The following is a 12,251-nucleotide window of genomic DNA, read 5'->3' as shown; positions in this document are numbered from 1 at the left end:
TTCAGCCCAACTGGTCTGTGTTGGTGTTTATGCTCCACTCAAACCTCCTCACACCCCTCTTCATCTAACCCTATCAACATATTCCTTTCTTCCTCCCTTAAATGCATCTATACTATTCACCACAACCAATCCCCGAGGTAGTGAGTTTCACATTCTCACCACTCTGGGTAAAGAAGTTTCTCCTGAATTCCCTTTTGGACTTATCTGTGACTATCTTAAACTTATGGTCCCTAGTTTTGGACTCCCCAACATGTCTAACCTATCGAACGCCTTCATAATCTTAAAGACCTCTATCAGGTCACCCCTCAAGTCTTCGCTCAAGAAAAGAGCCTCAACCTGTTTGTTCATTCCTAATGGGTAAAACCATTCAGCTCTGGAATCATTCTTATAAATCTTCAGTGCTTCAGTATTCTTATTGTAATATGAAGACCAGAACTGTTCATAATATTCCAAGTATGGTCTAACAAAGGTTCTATACAAGTGTAACATACACTTTCTGTTTTTAAATTCTATTGCTCTAGAAATGAACCCCAAAGCATTGTTAGCTTTTTTATGGCTTTGCTAACCTGTGTTGCTACCTTTGTACCCCCAGATCCCTTTGCCCTTCTACCCCATTTAGACCATTATTTTCCAAGGAGTATGTGTCTTCCTTATTCTTCCTACCAGAACACTTCATCTCACACCTATATTGAAATTAATTTGTCATTTACAGGCCTATTAAGCAAGTTTAGTAATGTCTTCCTGTATTTTGTCGCAATCCCCCTCCCTCTATATTAACTTACACCCTCCCAATTTATGCAAATTTTGAAATTGCACTTTCAATTCCCAAGTCAAAATCTTTCATGTGAACTATAATGGTCCCAGCACCAATCTCTGTGCAAATTGGTGATGGTGTGGTGATATGGTCAGAAGCTCACTGCAGAGTCAAATGCCACACTTCCCAACTTTTGCCAGCCTGGGTAACTCTCTTTAACCCCACTGTCTGTTTTCTGTTTTGTAGCCAGCTTGCTGTCCATTCTGCTCCTTACTTGTCCACACGCTCTAACCTTAGTCATGACTCAACATCCAGGATCACACAATACTTCGTTTTTTTGGATGAGTATCTGTATTGGCTGGGAACCAGGTCCTAACTGATATCTGTCTGAAGTCCCTTCTCTATGGAAGACTTCAGGATGAAAGTTGAACTCAAAAGATGTGTCTCTGCAATGGCAGGGTTCAGGAGGAATGGCCATATTGACAATTGAAAAACCCAATGGCTTTGATCCTCCTGCATTGTTCTGTTTCCTTGCAGAGCCTCCTGTTTTAATCACTCGTGAGCTGGAAGATCGGAATGAGCTGGTTGGCGAAAGGGTGGAATTGGAATGCGAAGTGTCGGAAGAAAACGCACAAGTGAAATGGTATGGGAACCCCCAATCGCAGGACCTTACTAATTCAAAAAGAAAAAGGAGTTCCACAAATACCTGTAAAAGAATTACACGAGAATGCTTATACTGAATACTGACCATATTGTACAGACTGAACATTTATTCATTGTAGAGATTGTACAGGCAGAATTGCTGCATTGTAGATTCATAGAGAGATACAGCACTGAAACAGGCCCTTTGGCCCACCGAGTCTGTGCTGACCATCAACCACCCATTTATACAAATCCTACATTAATCCCATATTCCCTACCACATCCCCACAATGCTCCTACCACCTATCTACACTAGGGGCAATATACCTATCAACCTACAAGTCTTTGGCTGTGGGAGGAAACTGAAGCACCCGGCAGAAACCCACACGGTCACAGGGAGAACTTGCAAACTCCGCACAGGCAGTACCCAGAACTGAACCTGGGTCGCTGGAGCCATGAGGCTGTGGTACTAACCACTGCGCCACTGTGCCGCCCCATACAGAATACATCATTGTGCAGAATGAATCATGTGGGTGATGCAAAAACATAAATGAATTAGATAAATACTCATTATTATAGAATCATGGAAATGATTGCAGCTCAGAAGGAGACCAATAAGCCTGTTGTGTCCATGCCGTCTCTCTGAAAGAGCAACTCAGCTCCCACTTCCCTTCCTTTTCCCTGTAACCATGCAAAATTTTTCTCTTCGGGTGTTTATCCAATCTCTTTTGAAAGCCCTGATTGAATCTACCTCCACCACACTCTCAGGCAGTGCATTCCATATCCTAACCACTCACTGTTTGCCATGAGGAAAAACTTTTTTTACGCATTCATCTTAAATTGGTGTCCTCTGGTTCTCGACCCGTCCGCCAACGGGAACAGTTTTTCTCTATCTACCCTTTACAGGCCGGTCATGATTTTGAACATCTCTATCAAATCTCTTCTTAATCTTCTCTGAGAATAGCCCCAGTTTCTCCAATCTATGAATGTAACTGAATTTCCTCATCCCCGGAACCATTCTTGTAAATCTTTCCTGCACACTCTCCAATGCCTTCACATCCTTCCTAAAGTGTGGTGCCAGAATTGAACACAGTACTCCAGTTGCAGCCGATCAGTGTTTTATACAAGTTCATCATCATTTCCTTGCTTTTGTACTCTAAGCTCCCATTTATAAAGCCCAGGATCCCATTTGATTTATTAACCGCTTTCTCAACCTGCCCCGCCACCTTCAATCATTTGTGCACATATAACCCCAGGTTCCTCTGCTCCTGCACCCCCTTTAGAATTGTATTCTTTATTTTATATTGCCTCTCCTCGTTCTTTCTACCTAAATGAATCACTTCGCATTTCTCCGCATTGAACTTCATCTGCCACTTGTCTGCCCATTCCACCAACTTGTCTATGTCCTCATGAAGTTCTATACTGTCCTCCTCACACTTCACAATGTTTCCAAGTTTTGTGTCATCTGCAAATTTTGTAATTTTGACCTGCACACACAAGTCTAGGTCATTAATATATATGAAAAAAAATCATTGGTTCTAACCAATGCCTGAGGAACCCCATTATATACCTTCCTCCAGTCCAAAACAGTTCACCACTGCTCTGTTTCCTGTCACTCAGCCAACTTCATAGCCATGCTGCTACTGCCCCTTTTATTTTAACTTTGCTAGCAAGTCTGTTGTATAGTACATTATCAAATGCCTCTTGGAAGTCCATGTACATCATATCAACCACAATACCCTCATCAACCTTCTTTTACCTCATCAAAAAACTCAATCAAGTTAGACAAACTCGATTTGCTTTTAACAAATCCATGCTGGCTTTCCTTAATTAATCAACATTTATCTAAGTGACTATTAATTTTGTCCCGGATTATCGTTTCTAAATGTTTTCCCACCACCAAGGTTAAACTGACTGTCTGTAGGTGCTGGGCATGTCCTTCCACCCTTATTGAACAAAGGTGTAGCATTTTCAATTCTCCAGTCCTCTGGCACCACCCCTCTACCTAAGGAGTATTGGAAGATTATGGCCAGTGCCTCTGCAATTTCCACCCTTACTTCCCACAGTGTCCACGGATGCATTTCATCTGGTCCTGGTGACTTAACAACTTTAATTACAGCCAGCTTATCTAATACCTCCTCTTTATCAATTATTAGCCCATCCAGTGTCTCTTCCTCTATGCCTTGGGCAGCATCTCCTTCCTTGGTAAAGACAGGTGCAAAATACTCACTTAATACATCAGCAATGCCCCCTGAAGGGAAAAAAATTGCAGGGCTAAGGGCAGCGAGCAAAGGAGTGAGACTGATTGGATAGTTCTACCGAAGAGTCATCACAGGCACAAAAGGCCAAATGGTCTACTTCTGTGTTGTATTATTTCTATGGTTCAATGATTCTGTCATAACACCAAGTATTGGAAGTATGATTGAGTGGTTTATTTACTTTAATTCACTGAAACGTCTTGCAAAATATTTTTCATAAGTCATGCAAATTTCTCTTTAATAAGTAGGTACCTCCCAGATTTTATTTATAAACATGGTGCCACTTTATGTGAATATAGCAAAGACACTTGTTTGATCCATTCGTGGTGGATTACACAACCACACCAGCATGTGTTTATATAGCACATTTAATGTTGTAAAACATTCCAAGGCACTTCAGAGGATTGTAACCAAACAAAATTTGACACCGAGCCACATAAGGAGATATTAGGACAGATGGCCAAAAGCTTGGTCGAACAGATAGGCCTTAAGGAGCATCATCAAGGAAGAGAGAGAGGTAGAGGGGTGGAGAGGTTTAGGGAGGGAATTGCAAGGTGTCGGGCCCAGGCAGAGTGATGAAAATCAAGGATGCTCAAAAGGCCAGAATTGAATGAGTGCAGAGATCGCAGAGGGTTGTAGGGCTGGCGGAGGTTACAGAGACAGGGAGTGGCAAGGTCGTGGAGGGGTCACTTGATGATGAAACTGCTTTTGATATTGGACTGCTTCAACTTCACAACATACGCCTTTGAGATATGGATTATGACAGGAAAGAGAGAAGCTGAGGCAGGCAAGTCAATGAGAGAGAGATCAGGAAAGAAAAACAAGGATAGCAGGCATTCTCCTGTCCCACTGGACTAGTGGACATATCGAATCAACATATAATCATGTTAGCTTGCAGATAATTCTTCTGTTTGGACTCCTTAATTGAAGAAACCAGACTTTAGCAGCAGTTTTCAACTTAACCATTTGGGCAGGAAATGAACTAAACAAATCATGTGCCGATTATAGAACCTGCCCATTTTTACGTTAATTTAAATGGCAAGCTGTTGGTTCTGTAATCTTTGCTGCAGATTTTGCAACCAATAGAGAAGTGACAGCACTTGCCATTGACGTCAAAGAAAGCTGCCCACAAAGATCTTCTGACCACTGCGGTGTGGATATCCCCTTGCCCAACTTTAATTTGAACCTGGCACCAAGTCAAGGGGATCTCCAGGCATCCTGCAACATTGATGCTATCAAGCAGGATAAACAGCCAATCACATTGAAGAATTCTCATAGACATCAAACCAGGAAATAAAGTGCATTGATTTATCCTTCACTTTTTATAGAGTTTACAGACAATGATTGGGACACATATATTTTGGGCGGCACAGCGGCGCAGTGGTTAGCACCGCAGCCTCACAGCTCCAGCGACCCAGGTTCGATTCTGGGTACTGCCTGTGTGGAGTTTGCAAGTTCTCCCTGTGACCACGTGGGTTTTCGCCGGGTGCTCCGGTTTCCTGCCAAAGACTTGCAGGTTGATAGGTAAATTGGCCATTATAAATTACTCCTAGTGTAGGAAGGTGTTAGGGGAATTGAGGGAAGGTGGGGATGTGGTAGGAATATGGGATTAATGTAGAATTAGTATAAATGGGTGGTTGATGGTCGGCATAGGCTGAAGGGCCTGTTTCAGTGCTGTATCTCTAAATGAATAAATATTAGAAGCTGAAATATCAGAAAGAAGCAAAATTTAAAAATAAGTTCTAAGTCTTGAATATAATTTTATCAGAATGGAAAAATTTGATATTATACAATTATATATTAGATTTTCAAGGCCAGATCTGCAATTTAGCACTTGGTTTAAAAACCCTGTTATACCTCATTAACGTTTTGACGTGTTTTTAACAATGATATTACAGTATGAAAGGGGAAATTCTCATCAATTCAGTGATTTCTAAAGATTGCACTGTGACTTCAACAGCACACCCTGTGAAGGAGCAAGGAATCACTCACAGCAACATCTGGATTTCCACTTTTAACTGCTCATGTGTGGACACCAGAAGTTGCTGTCCATTTCAGAGGAGTAATGACAGCAGGCTCTGACAGAAGGAGGCCATTCAGCCCTTCGTACCTGTGCTGGGGTGGGTTGGTGACTCGCTGTGTTAGTTTATTGCTCTAACGATGAAGGTGAAAATTACCCCCTTGGATGTGCAATAGGGAGATAGTAGGATAGTTTGGATTAATTCTGGATTGCTCCAGAAAAGGGCCAGGAAAGACATGATAGGCAGAAAGGTCTGCTTCTTCGCAGTAAACCTCCATGGTTTAGTTAGAAAAGCTAGTTAAACTTGTGCAAGATGTTGGTCAGGCCACTAATGCAGACAGTTCTGGTCACTCATTATAGGGAGGATATCAGAACCATGGAAAGGTGACAGTGAAGATTGACTAGAACGATACTAGGAATGAGAGATTAGAGATGTGAAGAAAGGTTTGAAAAACTGGGGCCTTTTCACTGGAACAGAGACCAGGGTGGGACCTGATAGAGGTTTTCAAATTGGGAAAGTTTAAGGTTGTAAGAAGTGAAATATTATTTCCAGGAGTTGGCAAATTTGGCAAATGGGCAAAAGATGATGTCTAAGAATTATCAGTTGAATAATGAAGGGGAAATTGGAAAAAATGGTTTCACACAAGTTTCTTAGAGTATGGAATGCATTATAGAATGTTTTCTAGACTAATACCTGGAATGGGCGGGCTGTCTTATGAGGAAAGATTGGACAGGCTAGGCTTGTATCCACTGGAATTTAGAAGAGTAAGAAGCGACCTGATTGAAACATATAAGATCCTGAGGGGTCTTGACAGGGTGGATGTGGAAAGGATGTTTCCACTTGTGGGAGAACCTAGAACTAAGGGTCACTGTTTAAAAATAAGGGGACCCCCCATTTAAGACAGAAATGAGGAGAAATTCTTTCTCTCAGAGGGTCGTGAGTCTTTGGAATTCTCTTCCTCAAAAGGCGGTGAATATTTTTAAGGCAGAGGTAGATAGATTCTTGATGAGCAAAGGGGTGGAAAGTTATCGAGATAGGTGGAAATGTGGAGTAATCAGTTGAGCTATGAATGGCGGAGCAGCCTCAAAGGGCCGAGTGGCCTACTCTTGCTCCTAATTAGTATGTTCATAAGTTCGTATGTGAAGAGCTGGAGCCCAAGTACTGATCCCTGTGGTACCCCACTAGTCACAGCCTGCCAACGCGAGAATAACCCATTTATTCCTATTCTATGTTTTCTGCCTGTTAACCAATCCTTAATCCATGCCAGTATATTACCTCCTATCCCATGTACTTTAATTTTGCTAACCAATCTCCTGTGGGGGACTTTATCAAAAGCTTTCTGAAAATCCAAGTATATCACGTCCACCAACTCCCCTTTATCAATTCTGTTCGTAACATCCTCAAAAAACCCCAACAGGTTCTTCAAACATGATTTCCCATTATAAATCCATGTTGAATATGCCCAATCAGATCATTATTATCCAAATGTCCATTTATCACGTCCTTTAGAATAAATTCTAGCATTTTCCCTACTACTGATGTAAGGCTAACAGGTCTGTAGTTCCCTGTTTTCTCTCTCTCTCCCTTCTTAAATATCTATCTTCCAATCAGCAGGAACCGTTCCAGAATCTATAGAATTTTGGAAGATGATCACCAATGCATCCACTATCTCCATAGCTACCACTTTCAACACTCTGGGATGTAGAATATCAAGTCCTGGGGACTGATCAATCTTCAGCCCCATTAATTTCTCCAATACAATCTTTTTACCAATACTAATTTCCTTCGATTCCTCATTCTTTCTAGTCCTTTGAATCTCTAATTCTGGAGATTTCTTGTATCTTTCTCAGTGAAGACAGACTCAAAGTAATCATTTAGCTTCTCTGCCATTTTTCTATTTTCCATTATAAATTTTCCTGACTCTGCCTGTAATGGACCCACATTTGTCTTAACCAAACGTTTCCTTTTTATGTACCTATAGAAGCTTTTACAGTCTGTTTTTATGTTTTTTGCTAGTTTATATTCATATTTTATTCTCCCTTTCTTTATCAATTTCTTGGTCCACCTTTGCTGTATTCTGAAATCTTCCCAATCCTCAGGTTTATGACTATTTCTGGCAACTTTATAGGCTTTTTCTTTTAATCTTATACAATCCTTAACTTCCTTTGTTAGCCACAGTTGTCTGCCTTTTCTTTTGGGGTTTTTGTGCCTTGAAAGAATGTATAGTTGCTGTAAACTATGTAATAATTCTTTAAAGACTATCCATTGCCTATGTGCTGTCATACCTTTTAATGTATTCACCTCAGCCAATTTGCCCCTCATACCTGCATAATTTCCTTTGTTCAAATTTAACATCCTGGCTTCACATTGAACTACTTCACTTTCAAACATAATGCAAAATTCTGTCATATTATGGTCACTCATTCCTAAAGGTACTTTTACAAAATTGTTAATTTAATCCTGTCTCACTACGTAATACACGATCTAAAATAGCCTGTTGTCTGGTCAGTTCCTCAACACACTGCTCTAACACACTCCAGAAACTCATCTTCCACACCATTAGGTTTACCCAGTCTATATGCAAATTGAAGTCATCCATGATTACTGTATTATCCATGCTATGTGCTTCTCTAACGTGCACAACATCGTGGGCCGAAGGGCCTGTTCTGTGCTGTATTTTCTATGTATGTAATCTGCTGATTAATACCATGTCTCACACTACCACTACTATTTGGTGGCCTATAAACAACTCCTACCAATGTTTCTTAGCTGTTTCTTAGCTCTACCCAAACAGATTCCACATTTTGTTCTTCCGATCTGAGATCCTCCTTTACTAATGTACTGATCCCATCCCTTAGTATCAGTGCAACACCACCTCCTTTTCCTTTTTACCTGCCCTTCTAAATGTCAAATATCCTTGAATATTCAGTTCCCAGTCTTGATCACCCTGTAGCCATGTTTCAGTTATGGCAATTAGATCATACCCATGTACTGCTATTTGTGCCTTTAAATCATCTACCTTGTTGCAAATGTCGTGTGTATTCAGGTAGAGTGCCCTTAACCTTGTCTTCTTGACATTCTGCATTCTAAGCCTAGTTGATGCTTGCCTTTGTTTCACCTGTCTTCTAATGTCACTTGCTTCTTTTCTACCTCCTGTTACCAGCTTTACTTCCTTCCAGTTTGAGCTACCCCTCAGGTTCCCATTCCCCTGTCAAGCTAGTTTAAACCCTCCCCAACAGCGCCGGCAAATCTCCCTGCGAGGATGTTAGTTCCAGTCCCGTAAAGGTGTAGCCCGTCCATCTTGTACAGGTCCCACCTGCCCCAATGCCTTAGAAATCTGATGCCCTCCCTCCTACACCCATTCTCCAGCCACGTGTTCAGTCGATCAATCCTCCTATTCCTATGCTCACTAGCACGTGGCACTGGGAGTAATCCTGAGATTACTGCTCTTGAGGTCCTACTTTTTCATTTCCTTCCTAACTCCCTAAAATCTGCTTTCAGGACCTCATCCCTCTTCCTACCGATGTCATTGGTACTAATGTGGACCGCGATCTCTGACTGTTTGGAAAGGAGCACTATAACAGATTGCTGGGAAGGGTGGTAACTGGTAAGGGTGGCGCAGTGGTTAGCACCGCAGCCTCACAGCTCCAGGGACCCGGGTTCGATTCTGGGTACTGCCTGTGCGGAGTTTGCAAGTTCTCCCTGTGTCTGCGTGGGTTTCCTCCGGGTGCTCCGGTTTCCTCCCACATGCCAAAGACTTGCAGGTTGATAGGTTAATTGGCCATTATAAATTGCCCCTAGTATAGGTAGGTGGTAGGGAAATATATAGAACAGGTGGGGATGTGATAGGAATATGGGATTAGTATAGGATTAGTATAAATGGGTGGTTGATGGTCGGCACAGACTCGGTGGGCCGAAGGGCCTGTTTCAGTGCTGTATCTCTAAACTAAACTAAAACTAAACATTAACTCCAATTGAAGAGCCAGCACAAGCACAATGGGCTGAATAGCCTTCTCACATGCTGTAATATTTTGTTCATGAAGAGTTTTAGAGCAAATGAGGAGAAACTGTTTGCACTGCTGGGAGGTTCAGTAACTAGAAAACACGGATTTAAGATGATTGGCAAAAGAACCAAAGGGGAGATATGGAAAAAAATTGCACAGTGATCTGGAATGCACTGCCTAAAAGGGTGGTGGAAGTAAATTCAATCGTAACTTTCAAAGAGAATTGCAGAAATACTTGACAAGATAGAATTGGCAGGAGTTGGGGAAAGAGCAGGGGAGTGAGATTAATTGGAGAAGTTTACCAAAAACTGTACCATGAGCACCGTGCAGCAATTGGCCACCTTCTGTATCGCATCATTCTATTATTGAATAAGCATTATCTAATCAGCTCACTTTGTGGTGTGTTAGTTGTCTTAAAATAAAACGTGATTTCTAGTTTGCCTTTCTCCTAATCAGAGATGTCCACCTCTGCCTCAGGTATAAAAATGGGATTGAACTTGGTGCCTCACCCAAGCACCGTTTTAGGACAGAAGGAAAGAAACATTGGCTGATCATCCCAGAAGCCTCCAAGGCTGACTCAGGAACGTTCTCAGTGAAGACAACTGGAGGGCAATCTTCGGCTGTGATGAAAGTTGATAGTACGTATCACATTTTCCAAACAAGGGTTTTTGGTAGGAGATAACCATAGCTGTCATATTTTAAAAAAAAAACAAGCCATGTAAACTAAAAAACGTTGTGTCATTCTAAGGGCAGGCCATGTAGTTTGAATTCAATTATAAAAGTAAAATAAAAGTATCAGTAAAAGTGACCATGAAGCTGTCGGACTGTCATTAAAAACCCAACTGGTTCACTAACGTCCCTTTAGCGAAGGAAATCTGCCATCCTTACCCGGTCTTGGTCTAGATGTGACTCCGGTCCCACACCAACGTGGTTAACTCTTAGCTGCCTCCTGATGTGGCCTAGCAAAAGCTACTCCATTGTATGTTCGCCACTGTCTTCTTGAGGGCAACTTGGGGGGGGATGGATGATAAATGCCAGCCTTCCCAGTGATGCCTACTTTTCAAGAATGAATAATTAAAAAAAATAGGAATACAGAGGTTCCTAGTTCAGATCCTGTTCCAGGAAGTTATTGAATTCTATCAATCTGCTCATTTGTGGGATTGCACCAGCATAAACAACCAACGATAGCCGTGAGTTTCCTTGGAGTTGCTCCCAAACCACCACCAGCAGTGTGGGGAAAAACCTGTTTAAGTGCAGTTTCTGCCACACTTCCAGTGAAGTTACACTGGAGCAACTCCAAGGGAATTTCTGACCCATGAAAGCTTGTTGGAAAAGCCCAACTGGTTCACTCATCTTCAGAAAAGGAAACCTATCATCCTTACCCAGTCTGGGCCTACACATGACTCCAGTCCCACACCAACCTGACTGATTCTTGAGCCCAGAATTTAACTGGGAGCAGTCAAATGATTATCAGTCCCAGGAAAATTGGTTCCATTTGACTTGAGGATAATTGACCATGATGGTTCTTCTTTTCAAGGAAGGTAAATGGTTAGTTGAGGAAATGAGCAGTGTTTCGTGCTCTACAAGATACATGAGATGACTTGGCATTGTCTCCTTTCCAGTGAAACCTCTGAAGATATTGCAGAATCTAACTGACCAAGTAGTCCGAGCTGGTCAACAGGCAGTGCTTGAGTGTGAAATATCGGAAGCGAATGTGGGTGGAAAGTGGTACAAGAATGGTCAAGTGATCTATCCAAGTGAACACATAAAGATAACTCACAGAAAAAGGTGAGGTTCACATCACTTGCGAGCAATTAACTAATCTTCACCCTCAGTTCAGAGAAGCCAACAACACAGCAGGAGGCCATTCAGCCCATTGTGCCTATGTTAGCTCTTTGAAAGAGCTATCCAATTAGTCACACTCTCCTGATCTTACCTCATAGCCCTGCAAACATGTTTCCTTTTCGAGTATTTATCCAATTCCATTGTGAAAGTTACTATTGAATATGTTCCCACTGTTCTACGATGGCAGAGCGTTCCAGTTTAGTAATTGTGTTAACCCAAGATGCCCCCCCGTCCCCCCAAACAACCACTCCAGCCTCACCAGGGAAGGACCGATCCCCCTGGTGAGGCATGTCCCTACTTACCCTCCCTCCTGGATCCACGGCTTCGGCTGGGCTGCAGTCCCAGCAGTGGCCACCGCTCCCGGTGGCACTGCTGGGACTAAGAGCTGCCGGCCCGCTGATTGGCCGGCAGCTCACTGAGGCGGGACCTCCTCCCTCAAGTGGGTGGAAGTCCCGCCTCGGGACAATTAAAGCCCGGGGATCCGTAAAATGCGGGACGGATCCCCATGCTAGGCGGAAGCGGGTTCGCCACCGACTTTGACGACGGTGGCGAATTCCCGTCTGCCTAAGGTAAAATCTAGCCCATAAAGTCGAATTGGGAACTTACCTCTCCCGAGTTGAAAAGGTAGGTTTACATCTGATGGGCTCAATATTAGTCAGGGAATAAACACTGTATTTCCTTGAAATTTAACACTTATAATTTCAGCATTTTAGCATCTATCATCAAA

At 42.4% G+C, this 12,251-nt stretch overlaps 1 protein-coding gene across 7 annotated transcripts in view; it reads left to right on the top strand.

Moving 5' to 3' along the window:
• mybpc1 (myosin binding protein C1) overlaps positions 1-12,251 on the top strand; it is a 133,596-nt gene that overhangs the window by 68,210 nt on the left and 53,135 nt on the right. For all 7 annotated transcript variants that reach the window (XM_068050164.1, XM_068050163.1, XM_068050162.1 and 4 more), the window contains 3 exons: positions 1,292-1,397; positions 10,157-10,317; positions 11,302-11,467. In XM_068050164.1, the coding sequence (XP_067906265.1) occupies positions 1,292-1,397; positions 10,157-10,317; positions 11,302-11,467 (433 nt within the window). The remainder of the gene's footprint in view (positions 1-1,291; positions 1,398-10,156; positions 10,318-11,301; positions 11,468-12,251) is intronic.

Source organism: Heterodontus francisci, chromosome 18 (genome assembly GCF_036365525.1).
Source record: "Heterodontus francisci isolate sHetFra1 chromosome 18, sHetFra1.hap1, whole genome shotgun sequence".
Taxonomy (NCBI): Eukaryota; Metazoa; Chordata; class Chondrichthyes; order Heterodontiformes; family Heterodontidae; genus Heterodontus; species Heterodontus francisci.
The sequence above is the reverse complement of the archived record's forward strand: the minus strand, read 5'-3'. Positions and strand labels throughout refer to the sequence as shown.